This window comes from Poromitra crassiceps (genome assembly GCF_964638095.1).
Source record: "Poromitra crassiceps genome assembly, chromosome: 22".
NCBI lineage: Eukaryota > Metazoa > Chordata > Actinopteri > Beryciformes > Melamphaidae > Poromitra > Poromitra crassiceps.
Window position 1 is genome coordinate 9,989,499 of NC_139647.1, and position 24,524 is coordinate 10,014,022.

General features: G+C 45.0%; 1 protein-coding gene across 1 annotated transcript in view; it reads left to right on the forward strand.

Annotated features, from left to right (window-relative positions):
• macrod2 (mono-ADP ribosylhydrolase 2) overlaps positions 1 to 24,524 on the forward strand; it is a 591,249-nt gene that overhangs the window by 520,487 nt on the left and 46,238 nt on the right. The window contains exon 9 of the mRNA XM_083657986.1: positions 13,607 to 13,685. Within this exon, the coding sequence (XP_083514112.1) occupies positions 13,607 to 13,685 (79 nt within the window). The remainder of the gene's footprint in view (positions 1 to 13,606; positions 13,686 to 24,524) is intronic.

Genomic DNA, 24,524 nt, shown 5'->3' on the forward strand with positions numbered 1-24,524 from the left:
ACGAAAGTAAACACATCTCGCACCATTGCTAGATTCAGGCAACAAGAGCCACTCGGTTGAATGACCAACGGTGTTGCTTTCTCTCTCTCTGCCAAAACATTTCCTCGACCTCCATATTGACTCGTTCTGACCAGCCCCCGCTGCTACTGACTGACGTCCTTCTCCCAACATATCCCAAAGCTGCTGTCAAAAGTAATCACAGTTAAGTCTGGCTTATTGGAATTGTTCCTCCTCCCTCTGCACACTGATCCAGATTCAGATGATCACCCTATCTGCCTTTGGTCACATTTGCAACAAAGTAGAATATGTTGCATCCCCAAACCCACATCCTTATAGCAACGATGTAAAGAGAAATATGTTTCCACATGTGGATCCAACCACAAAAAACATCAAACAGGTGGGAAGTAGCATATTTTTCATAGATGGATTGTCAGGATACTAATGGGCACAGATGGGGAAAAACCAAGAAACAATTGTTAAGGGTGTAAATATGAGAGGAAGTGACATGCAGCAATCTGTGTTTTGCTTAAAGCATCTGGCAACCCAGTCTCAAATATCTATTTTTTTATTAGCATATCACACCTGACCATCACATTAATTACCCACCTAAATATGAGTAAAAAAAAAAAAAACATTCCACAACTATTAATATGACAGATCTAAAAAACAGCCAATCTGGCTGCTCAAATCCTTCCTCAGGACTGTGGGGGGCGTGGTCACATCACATACTATCTATCTGTCCAGTGTTCTGAGCAACGTCATGCAAAAGATATGAACAGTATGGCGATGCAGCATGGACATAACACAGCCTAGGCTACAGTGGAGATGTTATAGATAGCCTAGAGAGAAGGGTGTTATGTACATGCTGCATCCCATGACGCCAGCTTTCTCCTAATTATGATTGGTTGAGATAACCCCACCCACTTTATCTCTGCTTTTTCAAACTGACAAACAAATATTTTGTATACTTTTTTGTAATGATATGTATTCAAGATGGCAAATTACATATTTACAAGAAAATCATGGAATTGCCTTGCCAGGTGCTTTATGGAGAGAGAAATCTGATTTGAATGCCTATACTGTCGGATGCATTTTCTTGTCAGATGTAAATGTAATCCTGCTCAATCTTATATTGTCAGAATCCAGGTGCAAGACTCATAGACTCATGATATATAGCTGTAAAGGCAAACGTTGGGTTGAAATCAGCAGGTAATGGGGGCCTTTGAGTGACTGAGCTGCGCTTAGACACTGCCATCCATTTAGACACTTCACTTACGTGTACAGTACAATCCCCAATCTGTCTCCCATCTCTGGAGCAACACCTCCAGGCACACCTCCTTTCAGCTTGCTGCTGCCCCTTACTGCAATGGGCTGCAATTGAAACCAAAAACAGGCAATTCTATCTTAATCACTACTTTCAAGGCCTCTGTCATAGAGACATTGTAGAGCGCGTCATCATTCAGAAACCACGCCCAAAACGGGGGGAAACAACCCCCCCCCACAATCCTGCCGTTCTCCTATGTCCCGTGCATGGTCGTGTGTTGCACACAAAGATCATATACGGAAGATGAACACTCCAACTTACTTCTTGACAGCTAGATCCACATTTTTCTTCTCGCCAATAATCAATGGCTTCCTTGTTTTGCTCGGGAGTACAAAAAAACGTTAATTGGCGATTTTTTTTTTACATTTGTTGTCTGCGCAGCCCACCACACACCAGCTTTTAGCTATGTTTAATTCAAGGAAAATGATGCTGGTGTTTGGAAGTGAATGGAGAGCTTTCCCCCAGGGATGGGCGTGGCCTATTTCATGCAGTGTCTCTATGGGCACTCTCTCTGAAAAATGCAGTTGTTTCCTAAACTAGTAGCCACATTAATCCAGTGTCCAATGGCTTTTTTTTGTTCATTTGTTTTAGCTTGTAAATGTATCTAAATGTTGCCTTTGTCTGTCTACCTGGGTGTTTGATGGTTGTTGTTTTTTGGACTGCCACAGTAACTAAGTGGGGCTGCTGCCATCAAACATTGTTTTCTAACAAATGTTCCACCATGTTGTACAGGTATGAGTGATTTATGTGTCTTGTTATATTTCTCTGCGTTTTCTGTTATTTTTTTATGTTAATCCAAAACCCCCCCCTGGCCCCTCAAAAAGGCATTTTTGCCTTCTGCCAGGCTGTCATTATAAATAAATAGCCCTCACGCTCCCTGCAATTCACATGGAATGAGAGGGTATAAATTAGCCTGACACGTCTCACAAAGTCCAGATCAGATCTTTATTCCGCTCTGTAAGTTACGTCAAAAGGCACCTCTCTTTTTTTAGCGCGGCTTCCCCTCGTTTGATGTCGCCCACGCGAGCCATATGGTACGGCTGTTAGGGTCACTTTCTCTCTGTTTTTTATTTCCAGCCATTACACTGATCCTGCCTTCTATTCGGCAGTGTGTAAATCTGTCATAACCTCACAGTGGCTATAGCCATGGCCTTTATCGTGTGCAAAGACGATCATTTTGAGCGTACTCCAAGTTTTTGTTGTAAAGCACGCTCATTGACCTTCCTGTTTTCATTTTCCATTTCCCTCCCAAAGCATAATATGACTTTAAACCCTTGGAACGTGACTACAGTTCGTCGTAGCATAGGATGATTCTGCCAAACACCCGTGAGAGCATTCAGATTCCGAGTGTGAGTCTGCAGACAGGGGAGAGAAAAAACATTTTATATAACTTGAGATGAAACCGCCGCAGCCAGATCCTATGATTGTGTTTCTCCGTCGAGATTGGAAAGCAAAGAGGACTTTTAATGAACCTTTTCACCGAGGGCTCGGTGCCAACCATAATGCAGACAGCGTGATGAGAAGAGCAAGGGAGGAAAAAGATTAATAATTCAGCCGGCACGCTGTGTTGGCATCTCGTATATGGGCTCTGTTATAAACGTAACAAAGGGGTAATAGCTTCAGCGAGGAGAGCGCGCCTGGGAAACAGAGTACTTTCTAATGAGTGTTCCTCCTGACCCAGTGGCATTAAGCGCCACAGAAAAAACTAACAGCACATGTGGTTAAAACCTTAGAGAGCGGACAGAGTGATTAGCATGGCAGCGCGGGGAGGGGGTAGTGCGGCCCACACGGTCTCTCACTCCACTGCATTATCATCTTCCATTACCGGCCGGGTCAGAACCAAGGCTGGACCAGCATGCCTAATAAAGATGCACACGACAAAGACAAGGGTTTGCACGCGAGCTAAGTGTGTTTGCGCGCGCGCATGTGTGTGTTTGTGTTTGTTGGACACGGTTAAGGGTTGGATATCGTTTGGATTTTAACGATTCTGATTTCCGATTCTGCTTATCGATTCCGATTCTCAATGATTCACAATTCCAATTCTTTGAGAGGTGGGGTCAAAACAGTATTACATACTTATTTCACAGGGAATTCTTTACATTACACATGTCATACAGTATTCAGTCATATTCATATTATAACATTGATTGATAGATTGATTGATTCATTGTTTATTATGAACAGTTTATATATATACAGTAATATGTTTGGGTGGGACCTCGGATTTCAAGTATGTTCTGCATGCAAAATCGATCGATTCCTACTCGATTCCTTTGGAGTTTGGATTATTTTGGGATCAGAATTTTGGAACCAGTTCCAAGGTTCTCGATGCCCAAACCCTAGACACGGTGCCGCTCTCTGGTGCCTCCTCTGTGCCCTGCCAATGGTATTCAGCTCCTGAGGTCTTTCCCCCCCTCCACATGCATGGCAGTGAGATCTGGCCTTGTATCTGCAGTTGTCCCATTGGGAGCGGCGATTGGATTCCCATTCATCTGGCAGCTTTGTGTAGTTCTCAGACTGGAGAGGACTCCGGCTAGATCGCATCACACACCACATATTTCTGCCTGGGGAACCTTCCAGAGGCAGTCAGGCTCAGACAGGGCAAACATACGACTGAAAGGAGAAGCCGGATGTGCCGAGACGTGCACGCCGAGACACACGCATTGACCACCACTCCAAATCCTACACGCACTACGGGGAAACATCAAGAATGATTTATCTGAGAAACATAACAGAGGCGGTTGTCTTTGGTTTTCTCTTTTTCCTTGGTGCACATCAGTGGATTTCATTCGTCTGAGATGGTGTTATCCCTACAGTTTCTCTTGCTCCACCCAAAAGGCTTTTTGCCCCCGTTGTTGTGTGGAATCCGTTTCTGTCTGTCAGGGAACGCACGTCGTGTAATGGCTTCATCAGCAGCAGCAGCAGCAGGTTCACCTTCTGGAGGATCTTCTCCGTACCTGGCTGCACACACTAACCCCTCCTCCGAGAAGGCCGCCTCCCACAGCCTGAGCAGGTAGGTATTATCGACCAAATAAAAAACGGGAAAAATGAAAGTATTAGCGGATGTGACAAGCGAGCGCGGTAGCCCCCCCCCCCCCCCCCCCCCCCTCTCTCGGCCAATGAGAAGAAGATGGGCGGACGAGGAGCCTGACACGCCGGCGCCACGCAGCGATCGCTCAACTTGACGTTTAATATTGTCTGTCGGTTGGTCAACGTGGGGATCGGGGGAGAAAAGGGCAAAGGTGTCGGGAAGCAGCCATGCCGTTAAAGCAACTCAACAGGAGGGGAGGAGCTAACACAGGATGTTCACGCACCACATCTGCTTTGATCCAACATACCGTGAAGATATGAGGATGAATTTTTGTTCAAGAACAAGAAGGCAGCCTAGATCTTTCCCGCAGATATCTTCTAGTTATCCCTCCACCATCTCACACACACACACACACACACACACACACACACACACACACACACACACATAATGTACTCCCACCTCATCATCAGCAGAGGTCACTATAGGCCACTGGCTGTCCAGAGGTCAGATCATTACCGATGCAGCGATGGATCACGGATACAGACTTCATATCATGCCCTCCATCTTCATTCCCCTCTGACCTTCTGCCACAGCTGCGCTACCTCTCCTCTTTATAATCCCTGTTGAAAATAGCCCAAACGTTCTCCTCCTTCACTTACTTACACTCTTCCCCCACAGACCCGAACAGAAGTCTTCCATCATTATAATGATTTGACCATACGTATTAATTGACAAATTTGTCAGCGGAGGTTATTGCGCCGTCGGTCACATGCCAAGAAGCTGCCGCGTTATTGGCCGTGTCAAATCTCTAGTGGCTTCTTTTAGCGTGTGTGTGTGGGCATCTCCCATGAGGAGCCCAGGACTCCCCGCGAGTCGTCTCGCTGGTGAAGAGAGATTTTCATTACTGTCAATGCACTGATAAACACTTAGTCGCAGGCAGATGAAGTCGGTTATAGTTGTTGTTACAGTTCCTGTGGGAGGTTATTGACATTTCTCTGCACTCTGTCAGCGCGGGGAGTTCCTGCAGCTCCGCTGTGCCGTGGTTTTCTTAGTAGAGATACATTTACCAGGGAAATTTGAATCCATAAAGCATAATATACACTTATTCACAATGCTGCAAAACGAAAACAATATGGGAGAATAAAATGTCAGGGATAGAATTGATCTTTTTTGTTGCTGAAATTGTGTCTGTCTGCCTGTCTCTCTTCTTCCTTTCTTTTTTGTAAAGCATATGGCACAGTTCTTTAGCTGCTGGCACTGTGGGAGCAGGCAGGAGGTGCTCAAAGCATGTGAAAGTCAAATGCCGTCTCTTCCTGTTTGAGAGAACAATTTCGGAAAAGTGTGTGAGCTCAAAATTGCTGGATGCCTCCAGCGGCACGCTGTACTCCCATCTTTGTCTACAGCGCCGGCGTGCAGCAATAAAGCCTGAATAACAACTACAGGAGGAGCAATTTGTTCGGCAGCGCTAATGTGCACACACACAAAAAAAAGGCACACGCAACGCTTATCGAATTAACATACAAATATCTGATGTATTTATCTTTGGGATTTTTCAAAACCTAGCAGAACAGAGTTCTCAAGATATTCCATATGCTGCACTATGGCGATGTTTTAAAGGGATGAATTAAGCAGGCAGCACTCCATTCAGAATGATATCACTTGTGTTTAGTCACACTGTGCTGAGCACTCTCTGCATAATTGTGTACATAAGCCGTCTCTTCTGATTAGCATATTAGGCCGACTCCATTGGCTATCCGATTGGCCTTACCATGATATAATGTTACCATAGATATAATGTTACCATAGATATAATGTTACCATAGATATAATGTTACCATGATGTGAGGTTTCCAGGCCAAATTTCAAGCAGAAGGCCACATTCTTCGCATAACCTGATCAGCCCGTGACGTCAGTCAAGTTCAAGTATGACGTCAGTCAAGTCCAAGTATGACGTCCGTTATGACGTCAGTTCATCCTAGTACATTATAGCGAGTGTTCTACGTCACCTCCACCTCCCTCTCTGGCAGATCATAGCAGCGGCTGCCTTCACGGCAGTTTATCTCCTCTGAAGCTGTCCTCGGAAGCGTCGTTTCGCCCCACCCACCTCCCCAGTCCGCCACCAATGAGTCTTGACTCCTGAGGAATCCGCCACGGGGGGGGCGATTCTCTATCCTAGCCTATACAGATGCCCTCCTCTCACCTCAAGAGGAGCACCACTTTTCAATGGAGTCATACGCATAAGTATTTGCCATGCATGCCGTCTGCTAAATAAAGTTTGTTAAATCCTACCAACTGGCCTCTCGTAAAATAATGTCACCATGATATAATGGCCATCTAATGTCCGCCAGCTTTGAAAAGTGGAGAATTAGCGCTCAGCACTTTACTCCGAGCTTTAGTGGCGACCGTGCCTACTCAAAGTCCCATGTCAGGCTTCTCCTTTGATGCCTGGATGGAGGCGTTTTGTTCGAAGGGGTAACCTTTTTTTCTGGCCACCTCTTTGAAATGTTAATTCAGTGGCTGACTGTAGGTGGAGCTGCAGCTCTCTCAGCAGATAGGGTCAATCAAAGTCAAATGCGGGGGGGGGGGAAACGTCAAATGGAAGAGCTGCTTCTCCACCCCCTCCACCCGAGCGTCCGGCGCCGGTCCCTGTCCGCTTGCTGTCATCCTTGACACCGCCATCGCTCTGCACCTCCAAGAGACACCAGACAGTCGCGCTGCCACAGTCATGAAGGAGTTTTCCGAGCACGGCCGCTGACGTCGTCCCCTAGTGGCGAGGGGGACGCAGGTGCGTGTAATTCAGTAAATAAAAGCCTCGGTATGGTCCACCTGCCTCCCAGTGAACCCACTGCCCGGATCCGGCGCTGCAGTGCTGACAACAAAGGAGAGGAGAGCGCTGTCTGATGATGATGGCTTTGATGGTGCACCTCCAAGGCCTTGTTTTATGAGGAGATATTTCTGGCTCGCAAATTATTCAGTGGAATTATTCAATCTGTCTCAAACAATCACATGTACTAACAGTGTGTAGGCGTGATATATAGTACACTATATACTGTACGTGTGTGTGTGTATGTGTGTGTGTGTGTGTGTGTGAGAGAGAGAGAAAGAGAGAGAGAGAGAGAGCGAGATTATACGATTCATACAGATCATTACCTTTAGCCATCGTGATGGATTGGCGACCTGTCCAGGATGTTACCCTGATGCATGCTGGGATAGCCTCCCTGATGTTACCCTGATGCATGCTGGGATAGCCTCCCTGTACGAGGAGATAAGAGAGTAAGCAAAATGCACGAGTGAACGGTTGATTATCTTCAGCCAGTGTTGACATGGTGGATCAGTCTCTCCATACTGTTCTCTGCTGTCCATCTGGACGCAGCCATTCAGGACTCTGCGCCATTCCCCCGCCTCGGTAACTAGGCGGCACAGTCAGGACACACATAGGCACACATCTCCCTTGGGGGGCGGAGGAGGGGGGGGGGGGGGCTCCAGCTGGAGCAGACATGCTAGTTGCAACCTGTCCCTATTATTGTTTGTGACAGATTCAAGAAGGAAACGCGAGTAGCGAGGAGGAAAAAAAAGAGGGTGCGCGGCGTCGCGCCGGCACGTCACATTCTGCTGGCAGTGCCCCCCGATGTAATTATGGGCATGGGTGGCCGGCCATGACAGCTCATCTGTTAGGCTGCCAGTAGGAAGTCTGGGGCACCTGGCGAGCCCCTCCGCCATGCACCATGATGAGCCACAGATACACATAAATTAAAAAAAGCAGCAGACTTTTCATCAAGATGAGAGAAAAGACACACCCGCTCAGATTTGTGTTTTTTTTCACGCGGCTTCTTTATGTTATGGCACACGAGTTGCCTTACAGCATCAGCCCGCCACAGACGAGAGAGCGGGGCTGCTCCCAAATCGTGTTTTCGTCGCATCTCAAGTGACATGCAAATGAGCTAGAGAGGAGGCGTAGGTAGTCAGGTTGAACCCCCAGCATTATCATTTTAATTAGTTTCAGTCTTATCATATCTTAAGAACTCATTTACACCTAAGAGGCATTGCTTTTGAATCAATTACAGTGCGGGCTGTGTTCTGCAGAGGGTTCTAATGAAATGATTTGCAATGAGATCTGTAACCTGCCTCGCCAAACGTTACGCACAAGGTCATTAATGTTGACAACAATGTCTGCACTGTAGAAATGAACGTCTTTAGAGTCTAATGTAAAATACCGTATAGCTACACCGTTGCACATAAGGGCACAATTGGCTCATATAAACACATTCATACTGTACTGGGTATAACTAATAGTCGTGCTTTGTCGGCCTCTGTGCAGCTCAACTGGCCGAAGTTTTTCATATTTCTTCATTATTTCTATAGAGATTTGAGATTTTAGTGACAATGTAATTAATTGGAGTATTGTCACAAGGCCTTGGTGGTTTGTAATTGCCTTACTTCTATCTATATGAAATTGAGAATGTGGGTTTTGTTTGTTTGTTTCAAGTTCTGTGTTCGGCCACAGCTATGCCGTTTTACGTGCGATCGGACTGATCAGGGTGTGTAAAGGTGTGACCTGATGGAGCCGGATTTTTTAAATTAGGCTAATTAGCTAATGATGTGATGTCATCAGTGATAAGGTAATGTCATAAGGGCGCGCGCACACACACATGCATTGTGACGAGACTGATCAGTGATGTCATAGGGGGACACACACACACACACACACACACACACACACACACACACACACACACACACTGATGATGTCATCAGTGATATCATAATGGGACACACACACACACACACACACACACACACACACACACACACACACAATGAGGCATTGTGACATCACTGATGCAATAACATTTAGTGAGCAGCACACACACACACAGACACAAGCGTGTGCCAAAAGGGCAGGCGAGGCCGCGCTAGTTATACTTACCCACTTAAAAACATTATTTTCACTTCTGTCTTCTGGATGTCATCACTCTTACTGTATAGATATTATCACTGAGTATCCAATCTACTCATATCTGAAGAAAAGGTCAATGTGGCTTTCGTTTATTTGGGTACTAAGATTAGACCACAGAGGAAGCCTTATAAAAAGTTTCTGAAATAATTGTTGTGTCCACTCTGAAAGCTAGTCATATCCTCCACTGCGTGCCGTTGCCATAGCTACTGCATTTAATAACACCATGTAGCGCGATACTTTTTTTCCTTTTAATCTGCACAAACTAAAATGTAACCATCTGAAAAGAAAAGTAGCAAAATGCAAAGTTTGAGAAAGTAATTAATAAAGATGACATTCACTGATCAACTTTATATCATATTGTTGATTGTTTATACATATATATATGTATAAAAAAGAAAGAGAAATAAGAATGTTATTTTTTTATCCAATTATTGTGATCTGTTATTATATGTATCTGTTGGTTCGAGACAAATAAAAATCAAATCAAATCAAATAAACGAGTAAAAGTTGCTCTCTACCACAAAAAAGTAATATGAGTACCCATGTCCCCCGCCCACACTGATCTTAACATTGTATAAAAAAAATAAGTTAATGTTCCACATGCCAATAATACCATTACAAAATTCTAATACCCTGGTTTGAGGAAGAAAACCTAGCGTTTCCCTCTGGTGGCAGGTCTCCACCCAGCACGACTGGGAGAGTGACAGGCTGAGCCAGCTACACAGCCTCGGACCTTATTGTGCAGCACACGTTCCTGTCAAGATGACCATGCCTCCCATATGCAACCGGGAGACCCAATCATATTGCACTCACCCTTTGGCAACAGCCCACCAATCAGGGATGAGTAATGACCAGGCCGGCCTCCATGCAGTGATCCCAGCTTTCTAATTAGTCTTCCATTAACTTTCTCAACCTTGGCTTCTGCGGGGCGCTCACTCAACACACACACATACACACGCACACACACACACACACACACACACACACACACACACACACACAAGCACGCACGCACACACACACACACACACACACACACTTCACATAGCCTCAGACCAAGACATGTTCACTAGAATCAAAATATAACATCAACTATTTATTAGAATTTTCACTGTCTATTAAAATCATGCAGAATTGTATTTTTTTCAGCTTTCAGATATGCTACCCTAATCTTTCCATCTTCAAGAGAAACTTAGTGAGATGTTCTGTATATAGATATATAGATATATAGATATATAGATATATATAGAGAGATATATATATATACTGTATATATATATACTGTATATATAGGCACTTGCTACTTGACTAACACCTTTGGTTAAGGTGTATAATTTGGACCAAACACATCTATGTGACACCTAATCAAAAAGCAGGAGTAAAGGTATGTTATCTTCCTGGCTCTCAGGAAAATGGAAAGTGTCTTGCACGGTATATATGATGAAAACCATATGGTGCAGCGGAGCATACGGGAACATATGTTTTCCAACTGCTTTCAGTTCCTGTGACAGTTAAAGAAGAAGTGAGGCCATAGCTGTCCATGGTTCCCCTCTTCTATCAGCCTACAGTGTGTGTGCATGCAGGAGATAAGCTTCTCCCTGGTTGACTCTGTGACACTATACTGTAGCAGCAGGCACAGGCACAGTGACAACGGTTTCCAGTAGAAAAAGACGTGTTGAAATATATACGTTCACAAAGAACATAGTCATACATCACCTTCTCAGTCGCATTCGATTTGCTTCATGTCACACTATTAAGAAGCCCCTGCTGCCGGATTTCAATGGCGTATCTTCACTTGCGTTTCTGGTTGGATTTGACATCCTGGTCTTACTGATATACATCAAAGACTTTCACAGCCATTATTAGAGCCTGACCGATACTGGATTTTTGAGGCCGATACCGATATTAGGGAGTAAAAAAATTCCGATAACGATATATCGGCCGATATTCTTATATTATATATGCACATTATATTACACAATTATTTTTGCAATGATCCCTCAAATATCAAACGCTTGACAACGATATGACTTGACAGGACTTGAGATATGTAATGTAGGCAGGATATTTTACAGCTTATCAATCAACTTTATTGTCCAAATTGACATCAGTGCAATGAAACGGTAAACTTCACTGGGAACTTACTAATTATAAATAACTAGGAATACAAAAACACAAATAGAACGAATATAATATAACTTGAGTTAAGAAAAAGGATCAAATATACACAACATGCTGTCTATAACTTAAAAAATAATAATTAAAAAAATATCGGCAATATTGGCCAACATATCGGCCGACATCGATATATCGGTTATCGGCCAATATCGGCCGATAATATCGGTGGACCGATATATCGGTTGAGCTCTAGCCATTATACAGCACTTTGACATATTGCAAGAGAAACATGAGAAGGTGAGGGAGAGAGAGGAAGGGAGAGAGAGAGAGAGAGAGAGAGAGAGAGAGAGAGCTGTCACTCAGAGTAATATTTATTCTGCCCTTATTTTATTTAAAACGCAGCATACAAGAAATATAATCATGAAAAAAAGGAACGTTAACACTGTGTGTGTGGGGGGTGTGTGTGCGTGTGCGTGTGTGTGTGTGGGGGTGTGTGTGTGTGTGTGTGGGGGGGGGGGGGGTGTGCGTGCGTGTTGCGCGTGCACGCGAATGACCATCTGTGTGTCTCCATGCAAGGCATGAATTCATGCTTCATCCCGCTTCACAGTGGGGCAGCCAGCTTTGGAATGGAGCTCCATAAAAGAGTAATGGAACTTCCTGGGGAGCTGCCGTCCCGTGGACCTTCTAGCACCCAGTGGTATGCACCATCTTAGCGTCTTATCACTTCTCGCTACCAATCTGTTTGTCAGCGAGGCCCACGACTTCAAAGCAGACTTGAAGACTTCTTTCATTTTCCATCGGGGTGAGGGGGTCGAGAGAGTGCGTTTACATCACACGAACAAAGCCCCTCAACAGACTTCTAGCAAAAATAAAATGCTCCCATCCTGGCTTCAGCTCCTGACGTTCATTCCAAAGGCATGGATCATAAACTATGAATAGATATACAGTATGCCTGTGTGAGCACCAGAAGGGTGTCTCTTTTGAATCAGATCCTTGTGTGTCGGGCCAGGAGCTGGAGTGTGGAGCCCCCTTGATTTTTCCCCATAACACCACTATCGCTCCATGGAGGAAGGTGGGGGTGGGGGGCTAGCTTACTCTGTTGTGTAAAATTGCCATTATTCAGTCAAGCGATTATCTGCTGGCACGGTGTGTAATGCACCTCTCTGACTCTGGCTGGCGCCGGCAGACCCGAGGCTCCATCCACTTAGAGAGGGGCTGAGAGTGAAAGACGTGACCTCCTTCTCTACGGGTCTTTTCCAACAATTCTACGCTTTTTAGACAAGCTAACACAATATGGAAATTGAATATGGGCTAGTGGGATCGCGATAAAAGTCATAAATAAACCAAAGAGATAACACTTATTCTCTCTGGTGAACGGTGGATGTATGGATTGTCGTTGGGCGAGTGGCGTGTTTACATGTCATTTATATGTAGAGTTATTTGGCCCGCATGTCTGGAGGACTGAGCGAACTCTCTGCAGAACGTGACGCTCTCCAGTTTGATCATCTTCTCGTGCATTAGGGCAGAAATCATTCAACTATTCAGTTGACTAAGTAAGGGATTTATTTTTCAATCTTTTCCAGAGGGTGAAAGGGAAAATGGATTATTGGATTTCAACTGAGCTAACAAATAGAAGTAAAACAACCCAAGTATGCTGGAAGAAAATTAATTTGTTTGTAATTGCAGGCTAGCAATTTAGCAGGAGAAACTACAGCGATAACAAGCATCTTGTCCCATCTACTATACAATTAGACTTGAAGCTTGAAGCCAATGACCTCTGTGGTACTTACTTATTATTCCTCTTTAATGCTGAAATGCAATTTCATGTAGTTGCACTTTGTGGGATGCTGTCTATATAAATGCGGTCCATTTCCTGATTCATATTGCATCTTCCTCTAACCAAGGAGCCCATTCTGATGTAATGCATTGTAATATTCCCTCAAAACTGTCTCAAAGGGTCTTAGTTTGGGTGGTCCTGATTGGGTGAGAAACTAATTGGTTTTCCGAACAGTAATTTGGCTGATGATTGTGTCCCGCTGGTGCCGACCACTATCGTCAGATCTTGTCCATTTAGCGTCTTCGTCATGTGTCAAATCCCCTACAGAGAGCTTCCTGAGAATGAGCGTCCGCAATAACGCTGTTCCCATCGTTCTCTGTCCCCCTCCCTGTGCAGGACACTCGGGTCATATTCTGTGTCTTCCTGGAGACCGATTTCACCATCTACAAGAAGAAAATGTCTCTGCTCTTCCAAGGTACGTCTGTTTACTTTCATTTGATCCTCTGCTCGTAAAAGCCTTTGCGGGAGAGACCGTAAAATTGCATTTCTTCTAGCGCCTGTTCTGCACTATAATTGCTAATGAATTGATGTATCGAGGTACGCCAGCAAATTTCAAGCATTCAAGCATAAGCCTTTATATCAAAATGATCATGAAAAACACATTACAGTCAATCAGGTGTGTCTACAAGTTGACTGGGTGGTGACTGCTGGCTCTCTCTACGGCCTCATTTCTCAAGTCAGTGTGGTATGTTGGTCTCACCACCACCCACCATCTGGATTTAGCCCGCAGCCTTGCTGATAGGTGGGATAGGCGGGGAATCTGGCAGGAAGAGAAGGTACCATGGTAGAAGCTCCACTTTTCTTGAGGAATTGTTTGGCAAAATCCTGCAGAACTTACCTTCCTGCATTATGAATACCGGGGCATGTGTGTGGGATGACTTCTATATCGGGACCACCACTGCTCCTGGGTGACAGGATCAGCTGACAAGACCATGTCCACGTGTATCCTGGGGAACATGTGAAGCAAGAGCTATGAAACAATATTACATGAGAGGGGGGCGTGCTCTACCGTCGTTATTATTAGTCCGTACGCTTCACCGAAGTGCCAATAATGCTATTATTAGCATTTATTATTGCTATTATACAACGGTTACCAACAACATAAAAGATATAACAAAATGTATTCATATTGTGGTGCAATTCACTCTCAAAATAAAATAAGAGAAACTTTTTGCTCGTGTTATCTCCATTTCCATAGAAATACATGGGGTCTGACTAATATCTGGTAAACAATTAGTGACGTCCAGTAGGCTCCTGTGGAATGAAACGTAGTTCGGTACTCCAGCAAGTAGCCCGACCCTTAGCAACGACCATAGCAACAGAGACGAGAACTAGTCCTTGTTGAGTCAGAGCCAGCCAACAACTTGAGCTAATGCTTTCTAAAGATCGTGATTTCCCCAAACTGAATAAATACCACACATACAAACACAAAACTGCTTTAACTCAATCTTGTTGTAATGGTGAACACAATAATTTTTCCATGTACAGATTTAGCCACTACGTCAGCAAAAGTCACATGTATTGTGAGCTACAGTAGTACCGCTGTTTCACCAACTCACCACACACAGCTGATGAGCGCTGTTTCACCAACTCACCACACACAGCTGATGAGCGCTGTTTCACCAACTCACCACACACAGCTGATGATGGAGGATGCCAGAGCCTCCAGTAGGCTAACATCAAGGCTTCTAAATCCACAGCTTGCTTAGTGGTTTTCAGATCGTCATGGAAACATATGACAGCCCAAAACGATCACCGGGACGAACTGGCTTCATTCAAACTTCTCGTCCTCCTAAATTAACAACAAAACCATTCATTTAGTGGAAATGGCGGAGTAATATTTCAGTGACGAGGCATTTTTTTCATTTGAGCATTTCATTGAGTCATACCGTAGGTGTGCTGTTGTGCTGATTTGAAGCACATTCTAAATGTCTGGTTGACCAATCAGATTGCTTGGTTGGAACTACCTGTTGTATAATTCATAAGGATCCGTGTCATTCTTAAATTCAACAGACCAACACAATTATTTGGTCGATGAACAGCGGGAATGAATGCTGACAGTTGGTCAAACAAACATCGGCTTGTCTGTGACTTACCTGAATAGGAATGAAATGGTTAGACCCCCTTGTCAATAACATAGCTCACTTGTGTTTTACATTCATGTCGACATTTTGATGAGACTTGAATGTAATTTAACTTAAATTTAATTTTCCGTGTCAATCTCCCCGACTCCTATACTAAGAATTACGGCATGCCTGGTGGCAACCATCGACTCCTCCTCGGTGTACCGCTGCTTCCTCCACATCCCATCCAGGAAATAAACAAACATCCATTATATTCTACTCCCACTCTCTCCCTCTGTCTCACTCTCTCTCTCTCTCTCTCTCTCTCTCAATTCCCTCCCCCCTTTCACACACCCTCATCTCTCTCTTTTTCGGAGGCCCGCGAGCACGAGCAGTCACCGGCTCTGATGGGCGCTCCGCGGAGGATTCAGCTGGAGAAGAGAGCCGGGGAGCCCGTGAGAGGCTGTCTGCCTCCACCAGCCTTGCATTATCTCCCATTTACCTCTCCTTTCCCTCCCCGCCTCCCCGACGGGAATAGCAGGCGCTCGGGCCCCTGCTTCATCCCCCCGGCTCCACAAACGGAGAAGTGTTTTGTTCCCCCCTAGTGCTCCTCCCGTCATCTGTCCCCCCCCCCCCGCTCATCCGCCCCAGACTTCCTCTCTTCCCAGAAAGATTGCGTTCTTTCTGCGGAGAGAAGACTGTAATTATATCGCCCGCCCTCATGCACCCAGCACCCGTCTCATCATATTAGCGCCGCGAGATGAGATTCCGGGAGCTGTTATTCTCTGGTTATCGCTCTCGCCATTTACAAGCGGATAAACCGCGCTGTATGTCTTCAGTTCCGTGAGTGAGAAGAACCGGCGGAGAAGAAGCACAACAACACAGGGCCTTAAAAGAAAATCGGGGGGAAAGTTTGCAGCGTTAATCATTTCGAAGATAACTCTTCGGGAAACTATTGTTTACCGACGGGCAATGGGTTTGCTAATGAGGGTTGCGGAGGTCAGTATTATAAGGTGTGATTAAATGGGGGGATCTTTCCCGGAGGCCACAGCAGCAGCAGCAGCACACGGTTGCGCCGCTTAAAGCCGAGTGCGTTTCCTCATCGTGTAGCGTCGGCTGTGATGTGCCCTTTGACCTCCGGGGGGTCAAGGCGCACCTGTGTTAGTATCTGTGCGTGGGGGCTGGAGAGGATATTCATTCCATAACTTGGCCCCACACTAAATGGCTAAATAGGTGGGTGTCACGGGGTCAGTGTCTGGACTGAGGCGTCATCCCACGCCACTCTTTGATTACCTGCTCTATTACTACACCTGTTCAAATCTTTCACCTCGTGCCTACGCTCAGAGCGATAGAGCAGATCTATAAAACATGAGGAATAGTGCTTTGGAGATACTTGATTATAGGAACTACTCCAAAATAACATATTGGTGCCGTGATCGTAGACTAGACATCCTCACTAGCACATTTGCATGAATGGGAGCTGAATAAACAATCTGTCCACACACGCAGGTTTAAGCACCATCTCAGAAAAGATGTCCGTCCATACCAGCTCCCCTGAAAACGCAATGTGCCTCAATGTGTAGTACTTGAGTCCTAGCAGCAAGAGGCAGCAATACGCCAACGGCAAGTCTAGCCTGCCACAAAGCAAAGAAGAAGAAGGCAACGATGCATGTGCACAGGTGTTAAATCCAGAGCTGTGCTGCGTACCTGGCTGCATTGTGTTGTTGGTTGGTGGCTGGCGGAGAGGTAGTCTCTCTACTTACTGGCGGATTGCAAACAACAAAGTGCGTCACCTACTTCTTCTTCTCGCGGTTTATTGCCGGATCGCAAATAACTTCAAGGTGCATAACGCCACCTACTGTACAAGTAGGTTAAAAAAAACGCTCTGAAGAAGGCTCTTTGCCGAAACACGGAAGCGTTTTGTTTTTTGTGATGTGAGCCAATAAATCAAGTGAAATGTGATTATTTTGTCCTCCTTGACTTTGAAAACTGAGATGTGCTGCTACCCTTTCAGCTTTTTTTTTAACATATTTTGGATTTTGGGTTTGGCACTCCACTGAGAAGCCCATTGTTGAAGCGCAACCTTCTTTTTCTAAACTGCACAAGTAGGTTCTCTGCATCATTTTCACAATCTCCCGCTCTACCGCCTGTCCACACTTCCACGCAACCACGGATTTTGCAAAACGGGGTTGGGGAGCCTCCGTCTTTTGGGGGCTCAAAACCAGAGGAGCAGCGTGGACAATGGGTGCAAACGAAGTGCGAATCCATGCAAAACGTTCTAGCTAGTGTCGACATCCCGTGAGGCGGTGGATTCACGTGTTCTCACGCAGCCTGGCTGCCCCCCATGCTGATGGCTTTATCAGTAGTTGATAGTGAGCCGGTGTGCTGTAGTAGAGCCATAACCCCATAGTGTGAGAAGACTGGCATTTAGCCTGAGCAGAATGGCAGCGGTGAGTCACAGGTTGTGAATTATATCTCTGCAGGTGTGCTCCTCCAGCTCTCTGGGAGCCACCTCATCATCCTCACTGCTGCCAGAGACAGCCAGGCCCCAGTCGGGTGGAGATCACTGCAGCAGCAGCAGCAGCAGCAGCAGCACAGAGGCCTCAGACCTCTCTGTACCTCCTACTACACCACAGCCTCTCACTCTCTCCACCCACACGTTCTCTCCTACACCGCCGACGTTCCCATGCAGCTTGCACATTACCTCATCCTTCCACCTCCTATCGTTCTCCGTCATTTAAGCCGAGGAAGAGTCCCCCCCCACCGCCTCCTCCTCCTCCTCCGTCAAGCAAGCTGTTGTGGAGCACATTGTGAACGGTGGCCCCGGTGTTTCGCTAATTTGCGCGTGTGCGCGTATCTGAAGCTCAGCATCTGCCCCGTGACATCACTTTCAAGCGTGTCTCGTCGAGCTGAAGAGCCGGCACAATAGATTTTTTTTTATTGAAGTCTTACTATTCTCATTTTTCATCGTAAAGCCGCGCTTTCCTCATATTCATTCAATCTGTCAAGTGACAATGACTGGAGCGGGAACATGTAAACAGGGCATTTGCATACAGGAAATTGTTTTATTACAATGCGCCTCCCCCCGCAAGCTGTCAGTGTGATAAAGCCAAATGCGACTGCGGGGAAAAAGAGAGGAGAAAAATAGCCCGTGCGTGCGAGCACATGAGACACACGTAGACACCTACACACTCACACACACGCAATCGTATAGACACACACTCACTCACACACACACACAATCATATACCCACACACTCACACGCACACAGTCATATAGACACACGTAGACACCCACACACTCACCCACATGCAGTCATATACCCACACACACACACTCAGATATACCCACACACTCACATGCACACACGCACTCATATGCACACAATCATATAGACACACACACACACACACACACACACACGTACACACACACACACACACACACACACACACACACACACACACACACACACATATACCCACACACTCATATGCACACAATCATATACATATGAAACAGAGAGACATGGGCTTCACAATGAAACATTAGAGGAAATGTTTCAAGTATTTCTCAATGTCATTTTTGTGGTGATATGCGACCGGTGTTGTAGCAGATTGACTAGAAGAGCAGCTGCAATGATGGAGTCCTCACAGATAGGTATACTGTATATAGGCCGTTTCACATAGCAGGTCTCTGTGAAGAAAAGGCAGATACATTCGTCACACCTGAAATATGCAAATACGGACACACTAGTACAGACGTTCCCAAACTTTCCAGACGAAGTACCACTTTGTGCCAAACCAAATTTTCCCAAGTAAGACTTCCCACTGAGGATACCAAAAGAAAAAAAATCATCAAATAAAATGAACTGATTTATTAACCATGCAGTAGCATCAGAAATGCTAAATAACACCTACTACAGTAGCGATGCACCGTTTGTCAAGTTCTGGGCCGATATCGATGTTTAAAATAACAATTAGGCCGTTTGTTTGTCGCTCTTGCCATTTGCCGATAGGCTGATCTGGCAGTCAGCGAGGCTCTCGAGTACCACCAGGTGGAGCCTGGCGGACCACCAGTGGTCCCAGGACCACCGTTTGGGAATCACTGCAGTAGCACACACACAAAGCATAGCCTCTGTAGTACCATTCACCATCCATTACCCAGGCTCCCTAAATGAGCTCATAAGCTTGATCTATTCATTACTTACCCTAAGCCGTAAACTACAACCATCTCAACGGTGCTGTGAGAGTTTCACTATCTGGCTAAGAGGTGCCATGAGGGCATCGTTTGAAGGAATGCATACACCGGCTAGAAGTGACCATCATTAAATCATCGTTAAAACCATGTTTTAATGATGGTGTGAACTAGGGATGTCACGATACGACAATTTCTACTTCGATACCGATACCCAGGAAAATATCGATACTCTATACCATTTTCGATACCACGGGACGGCGGGATGATGACATATATCAAGAGGCATAAAAATAAATGTAGACAGATGGACGGACAGATGCACACTTCTCCATAATCTAGGCCTGATAAATAATAATAAATAATAATAATAATGATTGGATTTATATAGCGCTTTTCTAGACACCCAAAGCGCTTCACAGGAATCATTATTCATTCACACCATTCGTACCAGTGGTGGTAAGCTACGGGTGATGTAGCCACAGCTGCCCTGGGGAAGACTGACGGAAGCGGTCAAAACTTTGAATTTAGACAGCAGATTAGCCCTGCTCTAGCCATCAGAACACGTTTAGCTTGTTGAAGCAACAGATACCTAATGATAGGGAGGGAAAAATCAGTGATTTTTCATTAAAAGAAAGCACTGATGTATCAAAACTGTTGCAAATAAGTATTGTATCCATAAAAAAAAATATATATACTATCGATGCAGCTGTTGCAAATGAGTATTGTATCCCATTCAAATTGTCAGTATTGATACTTTTCGATACTATCGATACTTTTGACAACCCTAGTGTGAACACTGTGCTGATATTTGTAGAATAAGATAGATAAACCAAAAACTTGACTATATTGACGAATAAAACCCATTCATTGATGAGAACACAGACCTTAATTCACGCCACGTCATTGGCCTTGATTCTATTAGCTATTCCGATTGGTTCACAGACTGTGATTGACAGCTTGCATGCCTTGGCACATTGTGGGTATTATTTTTGCGAGCATGGAGTCAGCGGGGCAGCTGTGGTTTTTGGAGAGTAAAAAGCATGTTGAAATGGATTCTTGGTGCACTCCTCCACTAATATGATCTGGGTGGCTGCCCACAAGCTGGGCCTCCATCTCCTCCTCTCCTCAATCAGCCACAGTGCTGACAATATGAACACAGCCCTCCATAGATCTGCTGCTGCATTATCTCTCACACTGTTTCACTCACTTTCCAATTTGACATTTATTTACATGGCACTTAAAGTGGTTCATCTGCACGCGAAGCCCCTCACTGTTCCTAAATAGAGGCTTTCCTGTGGCATGCGCTGAAAGAGGTAACGCCTGTGATTTGTTGACAGGCAGCATGGTGTTTGGTGTGATGATGGTAGGGTTCCAGGAGTGAGATTGAAGCCTACTGTATATGTAGGTTTCCAGTGGTCTAATGTAACAAAGTATTAATACTTAAGTACAGTACTTAAGTATTTTGAGTATCTGTACTTTACTTGAGTATTTATATTTCTGTCAACTTTCACTTTTACTCCACTACATTTCCCAAATAAAATGGATACTTTTACTCCACTACGTTTCCCCCCAAGCATCTTAGTTACAAAGTAAAATCAGAAGAAATTGTGTAGCCTGCAAGCGATCAGGTTTGGCGAATCAGTGCTCCTAGTTTGCAAGTTACGTTAATCACGATCCACACGCCATTCCATTTGGTGGCTGTAATGCAACATAACGTTGTTTGCCAGCGGCTATAAAAGTCAAGAAGAAGAAATAGACTTCCACTCAAGCCCAGGCATGTCTTTTGCTTGATTCTTTTTTTTACAGCATTTACTTGTACTTTTTACTTTCAATATTACAGTACATTTAATATCAGAAAATTACTTTTGATGCTTAAGTACAGAAAACATCAAGTACTTTTACTCAAGTAATATTCTAATGAGTGACTTTGACTTTTACCAAAGTCTTTTCCTGGGAAGATATCTTTACTTTTACTCAAGTAGGGTTTTCAAGTACTTTATACACCACTGTAGGTTTCACAAGGTGATCCCCGTGGGCAGGAAGATAAGAAGACCATGGTGTGTTCGTGATGCCGGTGCCAGATCAGCTATGCAGAGTCTCTCAGTCAGCAATTGGCACATATCCAGATTCACTTCTCATCCAACATGTTAGTTACTTTGCTGGTTTACTCACTTTTTAGGATGCAACCCTCCATATGACCCCAAAACGCTCAACGGCCACTTTTAGTAACAACATTCACTTTTCTGTTTACTTTTTGTGCATTGTGTAAACTAAAATTGTGTGTAGGAGTTGCAATGGAAGACTTATTGATTCTTTGGGCAGTTGTTGCTTGTTTGTGCAAACTCATGTGGAGGTACAGAAGTGGTGGTGTGAGGTTGAAAATGGTGTTTTTTTTGTTATTGAAGTGAAGGCTCACTCAATACAACAGCAACATCTCCAACCTCCACTCTGCTGGAGGAGATCAGCATGAAGGCGAGAGGGATGAGTTAGTTCAAGCAAAAGGGCACAGGAGGTTTCCACGTGTGAGATGGACTTCATCTCGATCGCCATGTCTGAAGCTTGTGAATCTTCATCAGTGGTTGACTTGTATTTTATCACGTCTCCGTTCATAGAAAGTTCGCATCAATCTCCCCATCTGGCATCTGTGGCCACGTTCTCATCTGTGATCAATTCAGAACTTTCTCTGAAAGAAAGTTACGGATTTAAAGAACGAACGAAAGAAAGAAAGAAAGAAAGAAAGAAAGAAAGAAGCAAGCAAGCATGGGAGGAAATGCAAACTGAAAGGAGCGAGGGTTTGTCAGATGCTATCTCAGATGCTATCTCAGACTAAGTCACATACAGTAACAGTACAGTCAGTGTGCTGTGTTGACAGCTGTGTTGAGCTGTTCATGAGAGTACAGTACGTGGCAGTAGCTGAAACACAGCATGTTCCTCCATTGTTCTACTGGATCACTGGGCCTTCCTTTGTTTCCCTGAGCAGGCTTAGATTAATGCACTGGAGCCCTGTATTCAGTGTTGGACAAAGCAAAGCCTGTCCTGCCTGGACCCACAGGGACACGCACACACACACAAGCACACACACACACACACACACACACACATATACAGACACGCATACACACACACACACACACACACACACACACACTGGACCCACAGGGAGCTGTGATGGTTACACTTCTACACAACCAGTGACAACAGCCTTTCATCACAGCTAACGCTTACCTCGTCCTGTTAACCCGAGCACACCCATGCACGGACACACACACACGCGCACATGCACACACACACACACACACGCAGTGTATACCATAGCCTACACATGCGGCCATACATACTCCCAGTCGCTTCCCAGCCAGCTGCCGGACCGAAGAAGACCTGCACTTTGCCACACTATATAAGGGACATTGCTTTAGAGAAACAAAGGACATTATGTGGTTTATTAAGAGGTTGAATTGGTTGAACTTGTGTTATGTTAAGTTGAAGTCGTTAAGTTAAGTTACTGTGTTAAGTTACTGTGTTACTGTCACCCGGACCTGTCATGGATCAGCCGGCAATTCAAGGTTGCTGCATCTGTATTCACTGTATGTAGCCCCGCCCACTTGACCCATTGTGTCACGACGTCCTGTTCAAAAACGCCGGCTGTTTTACTTGTTCAAACTAGTCTGACTCACCTGGTCAAACCTAGTTTGACTCACATGTATGTGAGTCAAACTAGGTTTGTATGTATACATACTGTATGCGTCAGACTAGGTTTATGAGTCACAGGAAGTGTAAACACAATCAGAACCTCCGATTGTGTTTACACTTCCTGTTAGTCTCTCAAGCCAGACTGTCTCTTCTACATAAGGTGAATACTGTCTATACATACCGGTACTGTATATCTAGGGATGATATATGATGACCATAGGCATAGACCATATAATAGATATGGACGTAGCTACCGTGACGTCACCCATCGGTTTGTGGACTCCCATTTTGAAGCCTCGAGGTTCGCATTGTGACAGTCGCCATCTTGATTATTTGGAGCCAGAAGGGATCTAAATTTGGACAAGAGCCGTGCCGCTGCCTGCTATTCGTCCACGATCAGCGAGCTGCACAATCACTGGACAGCGGACCTGTCAATCACTCCCAAAACATAGTCTTTTTTTTTATCGTCTATTTTACTCTAAACCCAGTAAGTTTAATATAAATTCGAATATGAAAGTTGAAATTAACTATAGAGACCAAAACCGTTTTTTTGTACCAGGCTGTAAACATGTTTATTTATTTCTGCTGTAAAGTCGGGCATTTTAACATGGGGGTGAATGGGGAATGACTCCCCTTTGGAGCCAGCCTCAAGTGGCCATTCGCGGAACAACTTGGTACTTCTCGGTGATTGTCCTCAATTTTCACATCAGATCTCCCCCCCTCGGTATATACACAAAGGACACACCTATATAGTGACATGACTCAAAGTGTCTTTCTTCAGGCATGCTGAGCTGGGCTAGATCTGAGAGTGTGCGTGTGCGTGTGTGTGTGTGTGTGCGTGCGTGCTTGCGTGCGTGTGTGTGTGTGTGCGTGTGTGCGTGCTTGCGTGTGTGTGTGTATGTGTGTGCGTGCTTGCGTGTGTGTGTGTGTGTGTGCGTGCTTGCGTGTGTGTGTGTGTGTGCGTGTGCTTGTATGAGGCAGGCAGGGAGCTGTGAGCAGCCATCCACACAGTCCCTCTCTCCCACTCTGCACTTCCTCCTGAGGCAGCATCCAAAGCCTTCTCATCGCCCCCACTGTGCAACTCAACTCCTGCACCCAGAAACACCTCTGCTCTACCCAGTCTGTCTCACACAATAGACTCACCCAGTCTGTCTCACACACAATAGACTTACCCCAGAGAGGAAATCAAACGTTCCCTTTTCTTGGTTGTTGTTTGTTTCTTTTTGTTGTTTCTTTTTCAAAAGGACCATCCACCCCAAGACTTGAAATCATTGTAGTTTGAGGAAATGTGAGGGTTTTT